At 35.5% G+C, this 27,032-nt stretch overlaps 1 protein-coding gene across 3 annotated transcripts in view; it reads left to right on the plus strand.

Moving 5' to 3' along the window:
- The window catches only part of wcy (WW domain-containing adapter protein with coiled-coil wacky), a 257,173-nt gene that overhangs the window by 121,618 nt on the left and 108,523 nt on the right, over positions 1-27,032 (plus strand). For all 3 annotated transcript variants that reach the window (XM_090413481.1, XM_090413500.1, XM_090413489.1), the window contains one exon: positions 11,261-11,349. In XM_090413481.1, the coding sequence (XP_090269607.1) occupies positions 11,261-11,349 (89 nt within the window). The remainder of the gene's footprint in view (positions 1-11,260; positions 11,350-27,032) is intronic.

The following is a 27,032-nucleotide window of genomic DNA, read 5'->3' on the forward strand; positions in this document are numbered from 1 at the left end:
GTACAATCTGGTGTCCTGCACCAGGGAGAAAACATCACTATAAACAATAACATAGTCAATGAGACTTTTCTTATTTCTTCTCTCCATGTGAATGTTTGCACATTTTTATGTTGGAATATTGTCATGAGCAGAAGTCCAACAGGTATTTGCCATTATTATTAACTTTTCTATTTTCTCCAAATTTTCCTAAAATATTTTTGTATGTCTGACAATCATTTCCTACTCTGCTATTTAGATCCCCAACAAGGACCAATTTTTCATTGTGTCAGTTGCTTTTTCTAAAGCCTCAAAAAAATTCTTCCAGTTCTACCCTTAGTAGAACCTTCTGTGGGACCATAGGCACAAATAAGTCTCATTGTCCAGTTCCCCATTCTGATATTTGACCACATCACTCTACTTGAGACTGCCTGCCATTCAAGAAAATCAGCCTCGTGTTTGATGTTGAATACTATGGCTACTCCTTCTTTTCCTTGATTGTCATTGCCTGAATATAAAATTTTGTATTTATTGCTGAGTAAGATCTTACCAGTCCTGAAGATATTTCTGGTGCAAACTTTGTTTGCTTACACTTGTATAAAGGATTAAACTAAATTTATTATAGTCTAACCAAGTGAAAAATAAACTTCCAACATCTTTCTCTAAATCCAGAGTAATTCAATAATAAGGTGGTACACCGGTTCGCAACTCCTATAGGTAAATATGACCTCTCCTATTACTTCTGCCTTAGTATCTCCACGTTTGGGTCTGCCTCCCACTGACAAGACCTCAATAAAGGTTGAAACCAGTCTGGGGAGTGGCCCTTCCCTTAATGCATAGCAGTATACATGTCTGCAAGGATATGTGCTTTGCATTATGGGAGATACTGAGACAAGGAATAATGAGAGCTTGCTCCACCTTTGCTCAGAGTTGCCTGGTGTTGCACTACCTTACCCCAGTCCTGAAGATATTTTCAGGCGCAAACTTTGTTTGCTTACACTTGGATAAAGGATTAAACTAAATTTATTATAATCTAACCAAGTGAAAAATAAACTTCCAAGATCTATTAACAAATTTCTTGAAAAGCTGAGGATTATATTTCATGGAGAACGTTTTTTGGAAGTGGAGAAGAAGATACAAAGTTATTCTGTATGTTTGAATAATCTGTTAACAAGTAGAATACAAGCAATGACAGCTTGTATTCTTACATGATAAGAGGGAAGTGGGAAAATGGTAGTTGCCTGTTCCCATAAAAGAGTTCTTAAGAACATAATGCAGAAACAGAGTACCGCTGAAAAAATGACTGGAGTGAGTCTATTAGGTGGATTGTCCTCATCTGTATACAGTGGAGAATATAAATACTTGTAGAATTTTAAACTATTCTACATATTTCATTGTCTTTTGACTAACAGCAACATCATCAGGAAGAAAACAGGGAATGTACAAAAAAGATTTAAAATACTTTGAACAGCCATTATTTTACAGATTTAAAGATAGTAATCACTCAGTCATGCGTAGCAGTAATATAGACTGCACATATCATGCAGTCTATATTGTTATGCAAAATTTGTAGATGATTACTGGCAAAACAGAGGTGTTAAATGTTACATACTTGAATTAAGGACTTCCAGATGTCATTAAGTATAATACTTTGCTTTCTGATTAATGTGCCATGCAAGTGAATTACTTCAGAACTGTTTGAACATTCTAGTATGTGTTTTCATCTAACTAAAGAATGGAGGTATAGTTTACAACTCATATCAGCAATCACCTACGAGTTTTGCACAACAATATACAGACTTCACTTGATGTGTCTAATGCTACACATCACTGTCTTTCAATTTGTAACATAATTACTGTTTGAATTCTTTCATGTTGTACCATCATTTTGTATTGTTATTTAAGCCACTAAGAATACCATTTGATCAGCCAAATCCCAAATTGCCAGCCCATCGTCGTTCATTCAGTATCCAGGTAGATACCTAACAGGGTGCACCACAAGAAGGTGAGGATTGGACATTAGGTCAGAAGCCCTGGTCGCCCCACTTTCCTTTAAAGGCTATGTGGAGGTCTCCTCTCAGTTATATAGCTTTGACCCTTAAGCACCCCTTGTTGGGGATCTAAATAGCAGAGTACAAAATGACTGTCAGACATACAAAAATATTTTGGGAAAATTTGGAGAAGAGAGCTAATAATGTCAAGTACCTGTTGGATTTCTGCTCAGGACATGGACTGTTTATTACTAACACAGTGTTCCAACATAAAAATGTGCACAAATTCACATGGAGAGAAGGAATAAGAAAAGTCTCATTGATATGTTATTGTTTGATAGTGATGTTTTCTCACTGATGCAGGACACCAGAGTTTACAGAAGATTTGAAATTGGAAGTGATCACTATTTAGTCTTGAGCAGGATAAAATTGAATTTCATATTGAAAAGAATAACATGTAAGAAAGTTTTAAAGCGAATAAAAGTTGAGCAGCTCTCAGATGTGAACTGTAGACTAAAATACACAAAGATTATTGAAGAAAAAATGAAAGAGTTTGAGAACAGGAATCAAATCTTGGAGATTCAGTGGCAAGCCTTGAAGAAAACATTGATTGATTCAGCCAGACAGGCATGTGGTGAGGTTGTATGCTAGAAAAATCAGAACTCCATGGTGGACACAGGAAGTTAATGAGGCAGTGAAAGAAAAGAAGAAAGCATGTCAAAAGTTTCTGGCAAATAAGTCAGCTTGTGCTCTTAGAGAATACAGAGACAAACACTGTAAAACTAGCTAAACCAAAGTCATGGGGGGTGACTTTGGTAAGAACATAGAAAATAAATATTAAGAAGGTGGCAAGATATTCTGAAGGTTGTTAAAGAAGCTCAGAAATGGAGGAATGAGTGCTGTAAAAGGAATTAGAGATGATAAAGGTGACATGAAAATAGGAGAAAAAGGTATGCTTGAAGTATGGAGTAATTATTTTGAAAAATTGCTAAATGAAATAAGCACTGATAGCACAGTGGTAAAAAAACACTCAACAGGCATGCAGTCAGGAAGACATATCCATACTTGAAGTAGAAAAAGCCATCAAAGGCCTGAAATGTGGAATGGCAGCAGGAGTAGATGATATTCAACCAGAAATGCTCAAGTATGTTGGTATAAAAGTTTAACAGTGGCTGCACTGCATAGTGCAGAAGGCCTGGACAGAGGCCTTCTGCACTATGCAGTGAGAGCTCTACTCCAATTCCAGATGATTGGATTAGAGCTCTCATAGTACCCATATATAAAAAGGGAAATAAAACTGACAATTACAGATGTATTTCTCTATTGAGTGTTCCTGGTAAGTTTTATGCAAGTATACTTGAGAAACGGTTGAGAAGGATTGTGGAAGAGAAGCTTGGTGAGGAACAAGCTGGATTCAGGCCAAATAGAGGCTGTCAGGTTCAGATCTTCACTTTACAACAAATAGTTGAGAAATCACGAGAATATAACAAAGATCTGTATTTAAGTTTTGTAGATCTTGAAAAGGCATATGATAAGGTGCCAAGAGAGAAGCTATTCAATACGCTACAGTTATATGGTGTCAATGGGGCATTATATCAAGCAATACTTAGTCTTTATTTGAGTATTGTAAGTCAGCAGTTAGAATTGAAGGAAGTACAGGAAGATGGTTAATGTTAAATCTGGTGTGAGACAAGAATGTGCATTATCCCCTCTGTTCATTGTCTATATGGATTGCATTATTTAGGAAAGTGGTATTTAACCTGATATCAAAATTGGAGATGTTAATGTCAGATCTTTGCTTTATGCAGGCAATCGCTACAAGTCTGCAAGATTCCCTGACTAAATTGAATAAATGTTGTAATATATATATATGGTATGAAGGCCAGCAATAAAAAGACAAAGACAATGAAAATAGGCAGAAACATTGAAAATATCAACTTCATTGTGAATGTAGAACCTATAGAACAAGTGAAACATTTCAGCTACTTAGGCACGATTTTTAGTGAAGATTGTAATTTAAATATGGAAATAGACAACAGAATCAACAAAGCTGGTATGGTAGTTAGTACTGAATAAATTTATATGGAATAAGAGAGAAATTAGTCAAAACACTAAATTAGCTTCTAGTGTTCAAACCAATTTTTGATCTTATTGATCTGAGAGCCGACTTAGAAGTAAAACAGTTGACCAAAGACTGGAGACTGCAGATATGAGAGTCCTAAGAAAGATTAATTTCTTTCTCATTACCCCCACCCCCCCCCAACCGGCCACAATGTCTATAGACGTTCAGCTAAATCTGGATACGAAGCTCTAACACCCATTGAATAACATGGATAAGAAGTGCAATTTGGTGTCACTATTTCATCCACATCGGCCGGTGGGGAGGTTAACAGATGGCATCAATGGCAATATCATATTAAAAACGAGGATGTTAGGAAAGAACTTGGCATTGTCAGCATCCAGGAATGTGTTAGCAGAGCTAATCTCAGGTGGTATGGTCACTTAAACAAAATGGGAGAAGAAAGATTAGCAAAACAAGTGTTCTCTGCCAGGTTGGCAGGAAGAAGACCCTTAAGAAGACCAATATATAGGTGGATTGATACCGTAAAAAGTGGCTTAGAAGAAATATAGGATCTGATAATGTTGGAGTCTTGATTGGTAACAGACTGATTTGGAGGAAAATTCTAGATAGGAAGTTAGTAATGATGTAAATTTTTCATGTAGTACTCTCATATCCCGTACACCTCCCTTAAGGGTACATGGCAGGAATTTGATGATGATGATGATGATAGTTTGTACTTTTACTTATATAGTTATACTTATTTAGTGATGCTGGATTGGAATTCAGAACCTGAGATTCTCCAGCATTGATAAAGAAATCTGATGAGAAGAAGCCGTCTGCCATGATATGCAGCTGAATGATGAGAGAGGAAGCTGGGAGTCACTAAAGGCAGGAAGGAGACTGTAAGATGGTAGCTGGATTAAGACCTTAATGCCAAACATGATCATATGCCTTAGAAATATCGAGAGCAACCACATGAGTTTCTCCAAATCTTTTCATGGCCTGTGTCCAAAAATGAGTCAGTTTAGTGGGATAAAGGCATGCTTCCATGCTGTTAGATACTGTGGCAAACAAATTAATCTAAATGCTGACATTTTAAAGAAAACTTTTAATTTCACAAGAAACTAAGTACAAAAATCAAACTCCAACTTTATCTAATAATTTATATGTGCTCCTCTCTTCCTAATAAGTTCATTAATTCCCTTAGGCATGGACTGCCAGCATAGAAACATTTTTCTTATTTCTGCATCTCGAAACCGTACTTTTATAATGGATTGTATTAAGTTATCCTTTGTATTACAATTTAATTTTCCAAGTCTCTTTTTCACTATCACCCACAAATTTTCTATTGGGTTAATGTCAGAGGAGTTACCTGGCCACTGAAGCACTTGGATGTTGTGATTTTTGGGGGGACCCTTTCACTTTTTTTGAAGCGTGGCATGCAGCAAGATCCTGTTGGAAGATGAATTCTTTGTCTTTCTAGATCTGTGGGACCACCCTTTTCTCCAATTTTTTATGTATTGGTCACTTTTCATCATACTGTCAACAGGCACAAATGATCCTGGACCGTTCTGTGTAAAACAACCCCAGAACATCTTTTTAGCTGGGAGTTTAGGAGCTTGTTAAAGGTGGGTGAAATAAGTCTTCTCAGCAGCTGATTGGCGAACATAGGGTACTTGTTCTCCTTGGACAAAGAAATGGCTGTCATCTGAAATTATGACTTTTCACTTCTCAATAGTCCAATCTTTGTATGCTTTTGCCCACTGGAGCCTCTTTTTCTGCATTGCCTTTGTCAACGGTTGTTTCTGTTTTTGGTCTGTGGGCAGTCCTCTGCTTCCAACAGACTGTCATGTCAGAAACATTTATCCCACACTAGCTGTCAACTCTCTATTTAAGTCTACAGCAAACAATCTTGGATTCATTTTTCTTTTCTGTCAGAATAAAAGGTAACCCTCTTTAAAATCACATTAACAGTACCCAAACCAACACCACCCACACTCATTGGCAATTTGTCTTTGAGTCATGGATGTGTGCTGAGAAAGGGTACATATTTTTCAATGCTTTCTTGGGGTTGTATCCATTTTATAGCTACACAAAATGAATAAACACTACAAATATCAACTTGTTTACACTTAAAAATGCACAACACTATTAATAAACATCGTAGAGACATTGAAAATTTTATTTGAAAAATTTATCCACATAGGAAATGTGTTTTGCATTATGGGAGATACTGGGTTAGAAGTGCCTGGTAGCTTGCTCCACCTTTGCCATGAGTTGCCTTGGTGTTGCACTACTTACTGGATAAGATAGTACAACACTATATTTAGTCCTGAAGATATTTTCAGGCGCAAACTTTGTTTGCTCTCACTGGGATAAAGGATTAAACTAAATCTATTATCGTAGAGACAGTTAAAACTATCTCTCTTATTCTAAAACTGCAGCACTCAACCAAAATAGTGAACTAAAACCAAAACCAAAGATAGTAAACTGAAACAAAAACCAAACACTTGATGGAAATTCGGCTTGTTCAGATTAATTTATTCTACCATAGATGCCAGATGAGTGTGACATCTTATATAGGTAATACAGAACAAGTATTAATTCTGGAGGATAAGTTTTTAACACAACTGGAGTTAAAATCTGGACCAGGATACTTATTATCAAGGCCATTAGGTAGTTTCCTGATAAAAGAGGAGACATACTTTGGATAGCTCATTGAATAGTTGGAGATTTTCCTTGGTTGTGCAGAAAAGAATTTGAAGAAAAGGCTGATGCCAAGAGTTCTGCCTCATCTTTCTGCAGTGTTACCATTATACCTCCAGGATGAGAGAAAGAGAGGTGGACACATGTTAGAGAAAGTTTTTTGCTGAGCCACCTTGGTTGGACTAGAAATTATTTCTCCCTATTCAACTGCCATTTGAGCAGGAAATCTTAGTTCATTGGGCCCTAACAGTCTGCTTTTAATTTGTCAATGATATTTTTTTTTGCAGAATTTAGGATTGCAATATAAGCTAAATAAAATGCAGGAGTTTTTAATTTGAGTCATCGAATGTATGCAAAATTTTTGTTTTGGGCAGCTTTGGCACATTTGTTGGGCAATAGGAAATAAAAGCACCCATTTCAGGAAGAATAATCAGTTATTTGATCACTGTTTTTTTGCTTAGATCAGGAGATCAGACCATGGAAATTAGGCATAGAAATCCTGAAGGCCATCCCGGTCAGCATATTGTAGTGCTTTATGATGCGAGAGTAACTTTCCTAGGAAGAAGGGTGGAAGCATGTAAGTGATGGTGGTGCACTTCATTATCATCATCATCATATTCCTGACATTTACCCTCAAGGGGTGTACAGGATATGATAGTACTACGTGAAAAATTTACATCATTACTAACTTCCTACCTACAATTTTCTGCCAAATCAATCTGTTACCTGTCAAAGCTACAACATTGTCAGACCTTATATTTATATATCTATCTTCTAAGGCACTTTTTACCGTATCAATCCACCTATACCTTGGTCTTCCTCTGGGTCTTTTCTTGCCAACCTGGCAGTGAACACTTGTTTGGCTAATCTTTCCTCGCCCATTCTGTTTAAGTGACCATACCACCTGAGATTTGCTCTGCTAATGCATTCCTGGGTGCTGACAATGTCACGTCCTTTCCTAATATCCTCATTTTTAATATGATATTGCCATTGATGCCATCTGTTCACACCTCTAATCATTCTCAGGACTCTCATATCTGCAGTCTCTAGTCTTTAGTCAAGTTTTACTTCTGACCCAGCTATCAGATCCATAAGTTAAAATTGGTTTAAACACCGTCTTGTATACAGCTAATTTAGTGTTTTGACTAATTTCTCTCTTATTCCATATAAATTTATTCAGTTGACTTCCAATCATACCAGCTTTGTTGATTCTGTTTTCTATTTCCATATTTAATACCATCTTTACTAAAAATCGTGCCTAAGTAGCTGAAATGTTTTACTTGTTCTATAGGTTCTCCATTCACAATGCTTCTGCATTATCTTTGTCTTGTTATTGCTGACCTTCATACCATATCTATCACAACAGTTATTCAATTTAGTCAAGGAATCTTGAAGACTTGTTGCGGAATTATTTAGATATATAGTATCATCCGCATAAAGCAAGGAGCCGACATTAACATCTCCAATTTTGTTATCAGGTTTAATACCTCTTTCCTTCATAATGTACATCCTTGTCTGACACCAGATTTAACAATAAACCATCTCCATGTACTTCTTACAATTCTAACTACTGACTTACAACTCAAATAAAGACTAAGTATTGCTTGATATAATGATCCACTGACACCACATAACTGTAGCGTATTGAAGCTTCTCTCTTGGCACCTTGTCATATGCTTTTTCCAGATCTACAAAACTTAAATACAGATCTTTGTTATATTCCCATGACTTTTCAACTATTTGTCGTAAATTGAATATCTGATCCTGACAGCCAGACAGATTTGGCCTGAATCCAGCTTGTTCCTCACCAAGCTTCTCTTCCATAATCCTTCTCAACCGTTTCTCAAGTATACTAGCATTAATCTTACCAGGTAACAATCAGTAGAGAAACTCCTCTGTAATTTTCACAATCAGTTTTATTTCCCTTTTTATATATGGATACTATGAGAGCTCTATTCCAATCATCTGGAATTCGTCCTTCTGTCCGGGCCCTATGAACTATGCTGTGTAGTCACTGTAAAACTTTTATACCAACATACTTGAGCATTTCTGGTTGAATATCATCTACTCCAGCTGCCTTCCCACATTTCAGACTTTTGATGGCTTTTTCTACTTCAAGCATGGATATGTATTCCTGATTGCATGCCTGGTCAGTATGTTTTATCACTGTTTCATTTAGCAATTTTTTGAAGTGATTATTCCATACTTCGAGGCTATCTTTTTCTCCAGTTTTCATATCCATTTCTGAGCTTCTTCAACAACCTCCAGAATATCTTGCCACCTTCTTGATATCTTTTTTCTATGTTCTTATCAAAGTCTTCCCGTGACTTTTGTTTAGCTAGTTTTACACAGTGTTTAGCTTTCTTACATTTGTCTCTGTATTCTCTAAGAGCACAAGCTTACTTATTTGCCAGGAACTTTTGATATGCTTCTTCTTTTCCTTCACTGCCTCTTTAACTTCCTGTGTCCACAATGGAGTTCTGATTTTTCTATCCTTTCAGACAACCTCACCTCATGCCTCTCTTCTTCAAGTTTTCTTCAAGTCTTGAAACTGAATCTCCAAGCTTGGTTCCTGTTCTCAAACTCTTTCATTTTTTTCTTCAATAATCACCCTGTGTATTTTAGTCTACAGTTCACATCTGAGAGCTGCTCAACTTTTATTCTCTTTGAAACTTTCTTACATGTTATTCTTTTCAATATGAAACTCAATTTTATCCTGCTGAAGACTAAATAGTGATCACTTAAAATTTCAAATTCTCTGTACACTCTGGTGTACAGAGAATTTGAAATTGATGTTTTCTCCCTGCACCAGGGATATCAACAATAATATAGTCAATGAGACTTTTCTTATTCCTTGCCTCTTCTCTCCATGTGAATTTGTGCACATTTTTATGTTGGAACATGGTGTTAGTAATAACCAGTCCATGTCCTGATCAGAAATCCAACAAGTATTTGCCATTATTATTAGCTTTTCTATTTTCTCCAAATTTTCCTAAAAGATTTTTGTATGTCTGACAATCATTTCCTACTCTGCTATTTAGATCCCCAACAAGGATTTTTCATTGTGTGCGTTGCTTTTTCTAAAGCCTCAAAAAAATTCTTCCAGTTCTACCCTTAGTAGAACCTTCTGTGGGACCATAGGCACAAATAAGTCTCATTGTCCTGCTCCCCATTCTCATATTTGCCCACATTACTCTACTTGAGACTGCCTGCCATTCAAGAAGATTAGCCTCGTATTTTGTGTTGAATACTATGGCTACTCCTTCTTTTCCTTGATTGTCATTTCCTGAATATAATATTTTGTATTTATTGCTTAGAAAGAGTTCACCAGTTTTTGGTCTTTTTTTTTTTTTTTGTTTCAGTCACCCCTATTATGTCGATCTGGTACTTATCTAATTCCTCAGTTAGCTCCATTTCTTTGCCATTCAGGCTTCTTATGTTGATAGTACCGATCTTCAATTCTGGTGATATGGAGTTGGGGTGTGTTTTAGGATTTGTTCCAGTAGCTGACTTTTTGCTGTTCGCCCTGGTTCCCTGGCGAAAACAACGGGGGACCTTGTTTAACCAGATGACCCCAGCTGGCATGAAATTCTATCATGTTGTACCATCATTTAATATTGTGGTTTAAGCCAATAAGAATACAATTTGGGCGGCTAAAACCAAATTGCCAGCCCATCCTCGTTCTTTCAGTATCCAGGTAGATACCTAACAGGGTGCATCACGAGAAGTTGAGGATTGGACATTAAGTTAGAAGCTCTGGTCGGTTCTCCACATTCCTTTAAAGGCTATGTGGAGGTCTCCTCTCAGTTATACAGCTTTGACCCTTAAAAACCTCAGTGTAATTCATTGATATTAGTATTAATGCTCCACATAATTATAAAGCCAATGTGGATTTTTTTTTATTTGGAATTTTGAGTTTTTGCTTACTTTCATGGTAGTGAAATACTGGAGGAAATCTATAGAGTAGTAGCACACAGTAAGGATGAAGGACTTGTAGACAACTAGATCCCATGGAGAGTTCCCAGACTGCAATCCAAACATGACCTCAATAATACGTGCTGCAAGCTACCGCATTCTGACTTTCTCCTGGTATAACAACCTGGCAGAGTAAGTAACAACAGGATTACTTGCTGGCTGATCAGGAAGCCTCTTAAGTGTTGCAACAGGTTCGGTACTGAGTACTGTCTAGTGATCTTTTACCAAAAAATGTTTTACTGCTGTACCCTCAAATGGAGGAATTGCTTCTCCCTAGTTAATTAATTACAGTATAGAGACCATACCCAGCAAGGCCATGTATGTGTAAAGAAAAAGTGTAGACAAAAGATAACACTATCTACTACCTCCAACAAGCATACTTTGCTACCATTTCATTGAGCAGTGAAAGTCATTTACTAATTAGGAAGATAGCCCACAAGGCATATAAATGAACCTTTCTTTGAAAATAATTTTGAAAAAATTAATGGCAAATTAGTTCTGAATCACGTGGAACATTTAGAATAGTTTAATATGTCTTTATTATTTTCAGGCAGCAGGGACTGTATAGGTTGCCACATGAATCTAGTAGATCAAAAGATAGAAGCCATGACCGTCAGTCATCAGTTGGAAGTAGCAAAAGTAAGGGGTTTAATTGCTTTTTAATAAAGAGATTCAAATTGTTTAACATTAATCAATGTGTACAAATTCTCCTCTAAGCAATCTTAGTGTAGAGCATCTGAAAAACAATTTATCCTATCCATAATTGCATGCAATATTTATTTTTCATGAAAAATTTTACTCAGTCCTGGAATTGAAGCACTACAAGTTGCATTTGTTATGAATGTATATACAATATCCATGTTATTAAAAAATAATAATAATAAATTAGTGCAAAAAATTCATTTAAAAATTAGTTATTTTTAAATGAATGAACAGAAAAATACTTTCAATTAAATCTGCAATAAGGAAGGTTATTAGTTGGAATCTAACTTAATAGTAGTTGATTGATGTGGAACTATTTTTCTTGCTGTGCATGCTGTCACAGCAGCTTCATTACATAATGCAGTATACAGGTTAGATGGAAGTACTACATATCATTGATGGCAGAGCTTTAACACAGAAGGCAAGCAAAATTGTGAGGGGGGGGGAATCAGAATACACTTATCAGTGAAGAAAGGAACATTTCTTTCTCACAGTTGGAAAAACCCTATGTCCTTTAAACAAAAAAAATATGAGAGATAAACCAGTTAGTGAACGCATAATTGAAACCTGAGTGCAAGTATAAAAAGAAACTGGCTTAAAAAATATAATTAATAATTTTTGAAAGAAAGAACTGTACTAAAAGCATATGGTATGCAGGTGAGAGATGCAGAAGAGATAGGTCAATTAATGAGTGCCCATTTTGCTAAAAGCTGTTAATTTAGTGTATACAACATAGAATACTACTACTGTACATCAATACTACCTCTACACTGGATTCAGAAACTTCTTTGAGGAGGAGATAATAGGAATGCTGCATAAACTGAATAACAATTTGGCAGTGGGACTGATATGATATCAGCACAGATGCTAACCTAGTGTTTAGTTGAACTGGCTGTATAATTTGAGTCTCGGCACAGGGGTGGAAGGAATGTAAATTATCCCTTTTTTCACAAGGAGTGGTGGTGAAAATTTTGGAAAAATTGTTAACAGCTTGCACACAGAAATAGTTTGACCAAGAATCTATGCTTTACATTGAATAGTGTGGCTTTACTAAGGGAAGGTCATAGGTTAGACAAGGGGATTAGATATAGCATGGAAGGCTGTTACATAAGTTGAAGGATATGGGATTGTATTTTAAGCTATCAGCTTGGTTAAAAGGATGGCTGGCTGAGAAATGTCAAAAAATGGGATGTGCAAAGATAGGCTAGGCAATCATTAATATATGACTGACATGCAGTATTTGTAGAATGATTTCAATAGTCTGGAATTGTGAAAAATTACTGTCGTTTCAGTGTTAATAAAAGTATACTTTTGCACTTTGATGTGCTGATATATCCAGTGGAACATTATATTGTTTCATATGTGCACCATTGTCAACTGTTTGCCAAAAATGCAAAGATAGGCGGGACAATCGCAGACATTTCCTTCATTTACAACATGATCTGAATAGCCTAGAAATTTTAGCAAATGAAAATGGCACGATATCACAGTGAAAAGCACAGTGTGTAAAGAAGTTTTAAAAATAATTAAAGTTGAACAACTTTTATAAGTTAATTGTAGGCTCGACTATACAAACATAATTGAAGGAAATAATGAAACAAATTGAAAACAGGAACCAAACCTTGGACTCTCAGTGGTGAACTCTGAAGAAAACATTCATTGATTCAGTTAGGGAAGTATGTGGTGAAGTTGTCTGCAAGGATAGAAAAACACCATGGTGGACACAAGAAGTTAACAGAGAAAAATGTAAGAGAGCTAAATTATGTGTAAAATTAGCTAAACAAAAGTCATGGAAAGACTTTGGTAAGAGTATGGAAAATAAATATCAGGAAGGTGGAAAAATGTTCTGGAGGCTGTTTTCAATTTGTTTCATTGAAAATAAAATCAAGAGTATGGAAAATAAGATATCTGGAGTAATTACTCTGAAAGACTGTTTAACGAACCAAGGGGTGACATAACTATGCTAGAAAATTTTCGAGAGGAATTCAAAGAGGAGTATATATCAATACTTGAGGTAGAAAACACTGTCAAAAACTTGAAATTTGGAAAAACAGCTAAAGTATATGATATTTGACCAGAAATGCTTAAGTATGGAAATATACATAGGGAAATGTAGTTTCCATAAGTATGGAAATAATTCATAGGGCCTGGTCAGAAGGTCAAATTCCCAATGATTGAGCTCTCATAGTACCCATCTGTAAAAAGGGGAATAAAGCTGAATGTGAGAATTACAGAGGAATTTCTCTACTGAGCATTCCTGTTAGGATTTATGCAAGTATTCTAGAGAAATGGCTAAGAAAAATTGTGGAGAAGAATGAGCTGGGTTCAGGCCAAATAGAGGTGTCAAGATCAGATTTTCACTTTAAGACAAATAGTTGAGAAATTATGGGAATATCACAAGGACATATACTTAAGTTTTGTAGATCTGGAAAGGCATATGACAAGGTGCCCAGAGAAAAGCTTTTCAAAACACTACAATTATATGGTTAGAATTGAATGAAATAGAGGAAGGTGATTTGTAAAATCAGCAGTACGACAAGGATGCACATTATCTCCGCTCTTATTCATCATCTATATGGAACACATTATGAAAGAAAGTGGCATCAGACTGGATATTAGAATTAGAGATATCAAACTTAGACCTTTGCTTTATGCAGATGATGTTGTACTCCTAAGGTCTCCAGGATTCACTATTCAGTCTAAATTGAATAACAATTGTAACAAATTTGGCATGAAAATAGGCAGGAGCATAGAAAACTTAAGCTGCATTCTGAATATAGATCCTATAAGAAAAAAAGTAAAATATTTCACCTATTTAGGCACAGTTTTTAGTGAAGATTATTATTATTATACAGGCACCTTCATGGAGTCCGAAGACTCATCGTGGGAGACCCAATCTATCATACCTCTCCTTGAACCCATTAACAGAAAATGCAATCACAACTGACTCTGGCAACCCATTCCACTCATTCGCCACTCTCCAAACAAAAATCCTAGTCCTCACACCCCTACTGACCACACCTTTATTCAACTTCGATGGATAACCCCTTGTTCTGGTCTCTCTAGCCAAGTACTGAAACATCCCCTGCATCTATCCTGTAAAATCCTTTAAGCACCTTAAATGTTTCTGTCGTATCCTCTCTTTTTTTCTCCTATCAACCAACTCTAATTCCTCATCCCCCAAGAAACTTAGGGGACCAGAGTTGAGCACACTAATTCAGATGTGGACATGTCAAGGCTTTATAAAGAGGAATGACAACGTCTTTATCTGTACTTGTTAATGTGTTCTTCAATAGCCAAGTAATCTTATGGGCTACCTTAGCAATATGTCCTGTCAACTTTAACTCTCATTTATTCACGAATTAAACTGCAATGGTCCCAGCACTGAACTTTGCCGCACTCAACTAGTCACCTGTTTTCGCCTTGATTCTGCCCCCTCCATATATCACTTTTTGATATCTGTCCAGCAGCTACCCTCTTATCCACTTAACCAGTGTCATATCCATCCCCATTTTGTTCTTATTTGTTTAACAGTGTTCCATGTGGTATTCTGTGAAATGCCTTTGCAAAATCATTGCATCCTTTATCCAACTCAGCTGTTACTCTATTATAAAAAGTTAGTAAATTACTAAGGCATGACCGACCCTTCACAAAGTCATGTTGACCCTCACAGTATCATATTTTTATCTACCCATTCTTGAATTCTTTTTTTTTACCAATTTTTCTGGTACTTTTAACACCGCACCTGATATACTGGTTGGTCTATAATTTGTTACTGTAGTCTTAGAACCTCCCTTATGCAAAGGAACAATTTTGCCCACTTTCCACTCCCTTGGAACTCTACCAGAGTTGAGACTTAAATTAAACAGCTTAGTCAAAGGCATTGCCAGTTCCATTTTGCACATTCTCGCAATACCTTAGCTGATATTCCATCTAATCCCAAAGCTGTATTTACATTGATATTCTTCAAGATGTCAAGTTAAATCTGGAAATAGACAACAGAATAAGCAAAACTGGTATGATGGGTAGCCAGCTGAATAAACTTATATGAATAAGAGAGAAATTAGCCAAAACACTAAAACTAGCAGTATACAAGACAGTGTTCAAACCAGTTTTAAATTATGAGCTGAGAGTTGGTTAGAAATAAAGCACTTGATCAAAGACTAGAGACTGCAGATAATGATAGTTCTGAGAAAAATTAGATGAGTGAACTGATGGCATCAATCACAGAATCATATTAAAATGAAGATATTAGAAAGGAACTTCGATTATTAGCTCAAGAATGTGTCAGCAGAGCTAATCTAAGGTTGTATGACCACTTATATAGAATGGTGAAGAAAGGCTAGAAAATCAGGTGTTTGATGCCGAGATGGTAGGAAAGAGACCCTGAGTGAATTCTGACTGAATCAATCTACCTAGACCTTGGTCTAGGTAGATTGATTCAGTCAGAAGTGCCTCACAGAATGGTAGATATGGCAGTATTGGAGTACTCACAAGTAATAGATTGATTTTGAGGGAAATTGTTGCTGGGAGATTAATACTAAAGTAAACTTAATCATATAGTGCTGCCATGGTAATCTGAACATCCCTTTGGAGGTACACATAAGGAAATTTATGATCATGATGAAAATGGCTGTCAATTTAATCATAGTAAGTGTAAAATTATGCACTTTAGTGTGATATCTTCAGCAGCATATTATATTAGCAGGATTATGCTGCAAGAAAAGCATGAGACTAGGGGTCTTGGCATAATAAGGATAAGGAAGTCATTTTGCCTCTATAATTATAAGGCCTTGATAAGACCACACCTGGAAAATTGTGTAGATTTTATTGCTCAGGTTTCAAGAGGATAAAGAAACTGTGGAAAGGATGCAAAGAAGCATTACAAAGATTATGTTGAGATTATAGGATTTAGATTATGAGGACAGATTGTTGTGAGTATGTGGATTACAGAATCTGGTTAACTGGAGATAGAGGGATGATATGATGTTGATCTATAAACTTCTGAATGGATGTTATAGCATATCATTATAAGGAAGGTGGGGGGGGGGGAACTTGGAGCATCCATAGTAGTTAAGTTTATTCACGGTGAAGAAAGGGGTATGAGCTGAATTTTTATTTTCACAGAGCAGTGAATGAATGGAATAGTTTGTCTTTTGAGATAGTCAGTTCATCTTGCATGAATAAGAGTTTAAAGGCAGGTATGACAGCTGGTTTAGGTGATGTATAGATAGCCTCACTTGATGAGTCCTTGACTCCCTAGAGGTCTCAGATAATAATAATAATAATATTGCTGGATGAAACTCACCAGACTAGTGATCTTGGAGTTTTATTAGATAGAAAGTTTGAAGTCCTTACAGTTTTTATTAATAATAATAATAATATTGCTGGATGAAACTCACCAGACTAGTGATCTTGGAGTTTTATTAGATAGAAAGTTTGAAGCCCTTACAGTTTTTATTTCGATTAGACTATTTCAGATTATTAGAAAAATTGTTTAGTTATTGAAATTATATATTGCAATGCATAGAATTAATTACAATAAAAACAGAAGAATGGTAGTGACCAATTTAGAGTAATGTCCACTAAAGTACCTGTTTAAAAAATGCATATTGCAGAAACAGAGAAAGTGATTGGGGTAGTCTATGAGAAAGAAAAGGGGGGGAATAAGGTCATCTGTTAGGCAGAATGTCCTCTTCTGTATTCAGTCATCAGTTCATAGGAATATTCGAATGCACCACCCAGAATGTGGGAAGGTATTCTAAGCTTGATCAGATTTGGAATTTTTTAAGTTAGGAGTTGAGAAGAGTAGTAATGTTTAGATCAAAAAAGAATGCCATGTTTTTTTAAAGGCTAAGGAGTCTGTAAACCAAATTGTACTCTTTCTTGGCTTAAACCAAAGATTAGCATGATAGTACAAAAGGGATAAGACTTCATGACAGCCAGGAATTTGTTCAGTTACACAAAGTCCTTGCTGTTTTTGTCAGAGAACCAGAGTGAACAGTGAAAAGTCAGTTATTGGAACAAAGTCCAGCTCAACATCTAGAAGAACAACAACAACAAACCCAAATTGCAAGAGGTGAAGATAGGAACCATCAACATAAGGAGTATGATTAGAAAGGAAATCAAACTTGGAAAGGTACCATGCCGACATAATTGGCGTGTTACTGAGACAAAGAAGATTAAATTAGATCCTGCTGAATAATAAGTATAGGATGTTATATTCGGGCATTGATGAGCAAGGAAATGAATTAGGAAATAGACATTGAAGCTTATTTGTGCCTTAGAAGGTTCTCTTAATGAAGAAATGAAGAAAGTTTTAGACATTAGAGTAGAAAATGAAAAAGATGGTCATTGTTAAAGATTTAAACAGCAGAGGAGGAAATGAATCCCTCCTGGCATATAGAAATGTTTTCGGAAAAATTGGAGAAGAGCACAAGACTAATAATGGTAAATACCTACTGGATTTCTGCTCAGGATACAAACTAATCATTACTAACATTTTAACCATCTTAAAACATAAAGATGTTCATGTGGAAAGAAGACACAAAAAATATGAAATGCCTCATTTACTATGTTATTATTAATAGTGATATTGTCAGCTGATCCTCTGTATACAAGGGTGATCTGAAAAGTTCTCGGTGTAACAGTGAAAAAGCGAATTTATAATTTCAAAATTATTTTTATTTTTCAGCATAATCTCCTTTAAGACTAATACATTTATCCCAGCGCCATTATCCTGTCCCTGTAGTGGTTCTCAGTAAGATCTGCAAAATACTTCTCTACAGCTACAATCACCTCTTGATTCGAAGAAAAACGCTGACCAGTGAGGAAGAAATAGAAGTCAGAGAGAGCCAAATCTGTGGAATAGGGTGGATGTTCCAACAATTCATAGTGCCGATCCCTTACTTTTCCTATTGCCAAAACACCTTTGTGGGCAGGTGCATTGTCCTGATGAAAGATGATTTTTTCTTCTGCAAACAGGGTCTTTTCTCACGAATTTTTTCGTCTAGTCTGGTTAAAAGATTGGAATAATATTCCCCGGTTATTGTTTTACCTTTTTCAAGATAATTAATAAACAAAATGTCTTTAGCATCCCCAAACACTGATGCCATGACCTTTCCTGCTGATGAAACCGACTTTGTCTTTGGTGCTGAACAACCGGCTTCTGTCCACTATTTTGACTGCTGTTTGAATTCTGGTGTGTAATGGTGAATCAGAGTCTCATCCATAGTAATAAATCAACGCACAAAATCAGTTTTATTCTTGTTGAAACGCTCCAAGCACGGTTCGGAGATTTTCATTCGAGTGCATTTTTGATCTGCTGTGAGCAAGCGTGGCACCCATCTTGCACAAAGCTTTTTCATTTGCAATTCTTCATGCAAAATATAATCGACGCTTTCTTTTGAAATGCCTATGGTCTCAGCAATTTTACGCACTTTGACTTGCCGGTCATCCATATCATTGATCAATGATTTCTGGTGGTGTTACACTTTTTGGACATCCTTCACATGGATTATCTTCAAGGCCAGTACGGCCATGTTTAAACTCGGCAGCCCATTCTTAATTGTTGAAAAAGAAGGAGAAGAGTGCCCATAAACTTTTATGAACTTCGAATGAATTTCTTGTGGCATTAAACCTTCTTTTACAAAAGAATTTTATAATCACGTGATATTCAATTTTATCCATCTCAAGGGATACAGACAACACTTTTGTTTCAGACAGCTGTATAAAACAAACTACTTGATAGAATGACTTGCAATTTCACATGGTTGCTTATGACAGATGTACCAACTTGGAAAAAAAAAATCTTGCCGATAGTGTTACCATCTATGGTCGAGGCCAAGAACTTTTCAGACCACCATCATATAAGAGCATACAGAGGATCTGAAATTGGTAATGATCATCTCTTATTTTTTTAAGTAAGATAAAAATGAATATAACATTGAAAAGTACATTATGTAAGAAAGTTTTAAAAATAATTAAAGTCGAGCAGCTTTTACAAGTAAATTGCATACTCGACTATACAAATGTTATTGAAGACACAAATAGAAAACAAGAACCAAACCTTAGAGTCTCAGTGGCAACCTCTGAAGAAAACACCAGGAATACATTGTCTACAAAGATAAGGGTGTGAACTAGTCTACTCTTATTCATCATCTGTATGGATTGCATTATGAGAAAATGTGATGTTAAACCTAATTTTAGAATTGGAGGTATCAAACTGAGCTCTTTGCATCATGCAAATGAGATGTTATACTCCTATGTACATCCAAGTCCAGGATTCTCTAACTAAACTTGCATAACCTTAAACAAGTTTGGCATGAAAATCAGTAATGAAAATTTACCAAAACTATCAAAATAGCAGGAAACATAGAAAACTTCAGCTGCATTTCTGAATGGCGAGCCTATATAACAAGTAAAATATTTCAGATATTTAGGCACAGTTTTTACTGAAGATGGCAAATTAAATATGGAAATATACAACAGAATAAGCAAACCTGTTATGGTAGGAACCAGTTGAATAAATTTATATGGAATAAGAGAAAAATTGACTGAAACACTGAACTAGCAGCATACAAGACAGTATTCAAACTATTTTGAAGTTATTGATTTGAGAGTTGATTGAAAAAAAAAAAGCACTTGATCAAAGACTAGAGATCACACATGAGAATTCTTGATAAAATTAGGGTGGAGGAACAGATGTTATCAGTGGCAGAATCATATTAAAAATTAAGACATTAATAAGGAATCTGACATTCTTAGCATACAAGAATATGTGAGCATAGCTATTCTAAAGTGGTTTGGTCGCTTAAACAGAGTAGAAAAATTAGCAAATCAGATGTTTAATGCTTGGATTGCAGTAAAGAGACCCAGTGGAAGATGAAGATCTAGGCAGATTGTTTTAGAAGTGACCTAGAAGACCAAAATATTGGAGTGCTGACAGGTGATAGACTAATTTTGAGGAATATTATTTATAGGAAATTGATAGTGATGTTAACTGAATGTTGTACTTCATCGTAGCTTGTATATCACTTGAAGGTACACATCAGGAAATTGATTATGGTTGATGAGAAGGCTATCTATAGATGTGAAAATCAGCTCAGGAAGGGAAAACTGATTTTGAATGGAAATTGGACCTTGTTGAAAGTGAGAGGGGATGGGTGGCATGTGATCTTTGTTCTGTATAATAAGATGTTCTGAGTATTGATATTATTGAAACTCAGTAAGTTGTCTTCAGAATGGTGAGACATTGATTATGGAAAATCTTAAAGCTTGAATTATTTGACTACTACACGATTTTGCAATTGAAGAGGAGTGTAGAGTACTGTCATCTGTAAATTGAATTTAAAGTTAAAAAGTGAGTAATGAGGTGATAATAATGAGACAGGACTTGCTTCTATGTTGTTGGGTAGATTCCAGATGAATATGACAACTTATATAGGCAGTACAGTATGCACAAGTTTTGAGCACAACATGAAAGATACCAACTGCACCAGGAGATTTATTGGTATCAAGATTGAGGGAGATTTTTTTGATGTTCTTCTGTTGAAAGATCAAAGGAGCATGTGGTGAGGAGTTTGCAGTATTGTAAGAGGTGATTTACCTCTGCTGTAACAAATTTGGCATGAAAATCAGCAATGAAAATTTCCTCCAAATCGAAAAAGATTTGGAGGAAAAGACTCATGCCAAGGGCCTGCCTTATCTTTTAGTGATATTACCATAGTATCGTCAGGATGTAAGAGAGTGGAAACAATGAAGCTCAGAAATTGTGCCCAACAGTCTTAGTGAGGGACCAGAAGGCTTAACTGCCAGTTGAGCAGGAGACAACCTTATTGCATTTGGCCCTTTGGATTTGTTGCTAATTTTTTACATTTGTTTTATGCTGTAGCGTAGGCTGAGTGAGAAGCAGGTTTTTGACTCAAACTATTTAAAAAAAATACAGTATAAATATATACTGTATTTTTTATATGGACTGCAAAGGCACCTGACAACCAAGGCTTGAATAAAAGTTTTCCTGGACTTTTCAGTGATGTGCAGAATGAAAGCCAACATTCTATTTAGGATTATTTCAGTTATGGTCAGAGCAGGTGTTTAGTTGAGAAAAAGCTTAAACAGTAATTAGATTATGGAAAAGAGGAGCAAGAATTTCTGAGGTCATCCCATTCGCCACTGTTGGCATATATAGGATATCAGATAGATTGGCTGGATACAGATTAATCTACAGAAAAGGAAACATGATTAAGATTATGGGTGGGGGTTGCCAAAAGGAGAGCAGATATCTAGTATTTGAAGGGGAGGGTGGTTAAGAAAGGTCCAGATTGTTGGAAGAATGATAAGATTGTCTAATATTCTGGTTGGTAGGTTAATTATTTTTGTTAGGTCACGAATAATAACAAATAATTCAGCCTCCCTTCTGGCTTGATCTGTAAAATTCGAGAAGGGGAGCCAGTTTGTATATGAACGTTTCGTAGGATCAAAATCTCGTGATTTTGGTAATTACGCTGTTATGAAATCTTTTTAGAGATAAATAGTCAGATAGCGAAAAATAACTAAATATGTCAGGTTGGTGCAGGAGATGTACAGAAATGTGAAAAGTTTCGACTTGCCTGGGAGAGACAGAAAGTTTTCAAGTGACAGTTGATTTCTATCAAGAGTTAGCATTAAGTCCGTTCCTGTTTAATATTGTGATGGAGGTGGTGATGTAGGAACTGAGAGAAGACATGCCTTGGACAGTGTTGTATGCAGATGACATTGTGCTGTGTGCAGAATCAGGAGAAGAAGTGGCAGCTAAACTGGAAAGATGGAGGAAAGTACTGGAATAGAGAGGTAAGACAGAGGTGTTGCAAAGTGGATGACAGCCATGAGACAGATCTGGAACTGGAAGGAAATGTCATCAGGAAGGTTAGGGACTTTAGATGCTTAGGTTCAACAGTGAAAGAGTATGGAGAGGCTGAGAAGGAAGTAGGATGCAGGATATAAGCTGGATGGAGGAACTGGAAAGAGAGAGATGGCTGGAGTGCTATGCGATAAGAGGGTGCCGATCAATCTAAAAGGCACAATCTACAGGAGAGTAGTGAGACCAGCTATGACATATGCTATGGAAACTGTGGCCCTGATGAAAAATAACATCAGCAGATGGAGGTAGTGGAGATGAGAATGATTAGGTGGATGTGTGGTATGTTCAGAAAAGATCGTCTGAGAAATGATCCTTAGATATACCCAAAAAAAATTTTGGGTATATCTAAGTCATTTTGTTCTCTTTTCATATCTTTCACCATATCAACATTGCATTTCTGTGTAGTTAAAGTTAAAAACATCAGATATAATTATTAAAAGAACACGTAAGACCACAGTAATAACTTTTAATTTCTAAAGGTACAGATATTTCATACTAAAACTAATGGTACATCTTCAGTGTCACACAAACAGTTATTGGAATGGAATACAAGTAACGAACATTCAGTGGATCACCTATTAAAATACAATTGTTGCCACGTGCTAGGAAATGATAGAAAATAATAATTAATTAATATTTAAGATAATTGGTTTTTTTTTTTTTATTGGATTACATAAAATAAAAGTCTCCCAGATCTTCGAGAGAGTGAGAGAGAATCATTTGAATTTAAATTCGGTCGGTGTAAAATAGCTTCACAACTTTCTTTAAAAAGGCGTTCATATTTGAACCTGCATCTATGGAGGAGAATAACCTTATCCCACTGGATATTATGAGTAATGTTAATACTGTGTTGTGCTAGACCAGACTTCTGAGGTTTGTTGTATTCAATATAATATTGATGTTCTTTAATTCCTTTTTCCACAGAACAGCCAGTTTGTCCAAAATAAGAAACATTGCATTCACATGGTATTTAGTAAACGCCAGCCAAAGATAGAGATGATAGTTTATCCTTTGTAGAAGACAATAAGGAGGAAATTTTGTTCATAGGAACATACATGGGAATCAATTGGTACTTTTTCAAAATTCTACCTATAGGTTCTGAGATTCCTGGAATGTAATGGATTGAAACTCTGCGGACTGTTGAAGAAACCTTAGGTATTGGAACATAAGATTCGATTATCTGTTGGATTTGATTAGGGTTGTAATTATTCGATTCCATTAACTTTTTAATGATGGAAAGTTCTTGTTGTAAGATTACTGGAGAAGAGCAAACTTTATGTGCTCTATTAATTAGAGATTTAAGAATGCCAATTTTTCGAGGTGTGGTGAGCAGACTTTTTATGAATGTATCTGCCAGTAAATGTGGGCTTTCTAAATAAGCTTGTAGATAAGGTACCAGAACAAGTTCGAGTAAGGAGGATGTCCAAAAATGGTAAAGTACCAGAATTTTCTTTTTCCATGGTGAATTGAATTCGTGGGTGAAGGCTATTTATCTGTTGTAGTCAAGTGGAAAGCTCATCTTCGGTATGTGACCAAATAGCAAAAACATCATCGACATAACGATACCAAAGAGATGGTTGAGGATGAATGGATGAAAACATAGTGTCTTTGAATTGTTTCAAAAAGTAGTTTGCCAAAGGTGGAGACAGAGGGCTACCCATGGCAGTACATTAAACTTGTTTATAGATCTTGTTTTTCCAGCTGAAATAACCTGAATGGATCACAAATATTTTTATATTTTTCTTTGTTGATCATAACAATATTTAACCCATTCTTATGAAAGAAATTTTCACAGACTTATGCAAAAATATAATTCTTTATATCACAAGCAAAAGGAAAACTTAACTGCTGACATCACTTATACTAATAAATGGATTGTTAATATTTCCGATCGCCCTTTATCTGATGCCGAAACAAGTGCTTTAGCAAAAGGCCTTGATTTTGCAGTTATTCCTACACGTATTCCGTGTCTTGATTTTTTACATAATATAGAAAGTAATCTGTCAGGACTTTCTAGCGGCGATGCTAACAAACCTCGTTTTGAAGTTGCGACTTCGTTATTTAAAAGAAAATTACCTCCCTGCAACTTATCAAATGCTGAAATCAAAGGGCTAACTTCTTTAAGGAGAGATAATAACATACCTATTTCTAAGGCCGATGAAGGTAAGCTATTGTAATCATGAATAAGACTATGAGACAAAAGTATCCAGCCTTTTAGAAGACACTTCTACCTACCAAGAGATGATGCATAATCCTACAAATTCACAAATTAAACAATTAAATAAATTACTTGATGAGGTTATCAGTTGGGACCCAAATTACGTGGATAAATTACGCACCTACTTTGGAAGAATTCCCCATTTTTATGGACTCCCAAAAACCCATAAAGAAGGCTATCCAGATTCTACATAAAAAATTCAGCAGAGTTTCTTGAATGTTGAAAAAATTCAACAGAATTTTTATATCCTTGAAAAAATCAAGGATATAAAAATCAGTCTGAGTTGCTAGTCAGTTTCGACATTGTTTCTCTGTTTACCAATATTCCATTAGCCGACACAGTCAAATTATTATATGAAGATTACCCTCCAGATATCGCAAAGATTTTCGAATTTGTTATCCATTCAGGTTATTTCAGCTGGAAAAACAAGATCTACAAATAAGTTGAAGGTACTCTCATGGGTAGCCCTCTGTCTCCACCTTTGGCAAACTACTTTTTGAAACAATTCGAAGACACTATGTTTTCATCCATTCATCCTCAACCATCTCTTTGATATCATTATGTCGATGATGTTTTTGCTATTTGGTCACATACTGAAGATGAGCTTTCCACTTTTCTATAACAGATGAGTAGCCTTCACCCACGTGTTCAATTCACCATGGGAAAAGAAAATTCTGATACTTTACTATTTTTGGACAACCTCCTTACTCGAACTTCTTCTGGTACCTTATCTACAAGCTTATTTAGAAAGCCCACATTTATCAGATACATTCATAAAAAGTCTGCTCACCACACCTCAGAAAATTGGCATTCTTAAATCTCTAATTAATAGAGCACATAAAGTTTTCCCTTCTCCAGTAATCTTACAACAAGATCTTTCCATCATTAAAAATTTAATAGAATTGAATAATTACAACCCTAATCAAATCCAACAGATAATTGAATCTTATGTTCCAATACCTAAGGTTTCTTCAACAGTCTGCAGTTTCAATCCATTACATTCCAGGAATCTTAGAACCTATAGGTAGAATTTTGAAAAAGTACCAATTGATTCCCATGTATGTTCCTATGAACAAAATTTCCTCTTTATTGCCTTCTACAAAAGATAAACTATCATCTCTATCTTTGGCTGGCATTTATCAAATACCGTGTGAATGCAATGTTTCTTATTTTGGACAAACTGGCTGTTCTGTGGAAAAAAGAATTAAAGAACATCAGTATTATATTGAATACAACAAACCTCAGAAGTCTGGTCTAGCACAACACAGTATTAGCACTACTCATAATATCCAGTGGGATAAAGTTATTCTCCTCCATAGATGCAGGTTCAAATATGAACCCTTTTTAAAGAAATTTCGTTGTGAAGCTATTTTACACTGACCGAATTTAAATTGAAATTATTGTCTCTCTCTCTCTCTCTCTCTCTCTCTCTCGAAGATCTGGGAGACTTTTATTTTATGTAATCCAATTAAAAAACCAATTATCTTAAATATTAATTAATTATTATTTTCTATCATTTCCTAGCACGTGGCAACAATTATATTTTAATAGGTGATCCACTGAATGTTCGTTACTTGTATATTCCATTCCTATAACTGTTTGTGTGACACTGAAGATGTACTATTAGTTTTGGTATGAAATATCTGTACCTTTATTAATTAAAAGTTATTACTGTGGTCTTGCGTGTTCTTTTAATAATTATACTATGCCACAGGTACCTTTAAAAATAAGAATCATCAGATATAGATCAACATGTCTATATTCAACAGATAATTGATTTCAAAACATAAAATATAATATTGCGTGCTAGAAAATTCATTGACTTTAATTGCTTTCAGCAGTGAGCTTAAATTATCATTGTTACTGTTGACCTGTGGCTTGGCTTTTCATTATAAAGCATGCAACTGTTGTAATTCTTGATAAGTGAGGACTTTCATTAATAATCAATTTATATATACTATGGGGCTCATTCCCCCGAGTTTCTGGGCTGGTAAGCCGGTTCTCCTTCAATTCTGATGACTCGAGATATGAGACAACAATGGGTTTGTCTCATTGAAGGCAAACAGATTGTTGGACGTTTCAAAACAATGAAGAGACAAAAAACGTGACATAAAAACGTTTCAAAATTCGGCTTATCTTTTTATATATATAGAATATATATATATATGCATAAGAATTAATCAGTTATCTTGCAAATTAAAGCTTGGGTTGTTGTTGTTTGCTGCTATGAAACCATTGTGTAGTTTTTCATATTTTTTTAAAACTACTCTTGGTTTTAAAAGCTAGTTTTCTTTTCTACTTTTCTACAAAGCTAAGCTTTGTATTAAAAGAACTGCTCTCTTTTTTTTTTTTTTTTTTTTTTATTACCAACCCACAAACATTGATTATTACTTACATTTCCTTTCTTATGATCCTTATTATATCAAATATCTATACTATTAACACAGTTCATTAATGTGTACAAGTACTCGCCCACTGTTTTAAACCTAGAAATCACATTTA

The sequence above is a fragment of the Typopeltis vanoorti genome, chromosome 2 (assembly GCF_054136105.1).
Source record: "Typopeltis vanoorti isolate ZY-2024b chromosome 2, IOZ_Tvanoo_1.0, whole genome shotgun sequence".
Lineage (NCBI taxonomy): Eukaryota > Metazoa > Arthropoda > Arachnida > Uropygi > Thelyphonidae > Typopeltis > Typopeltis vanoorti.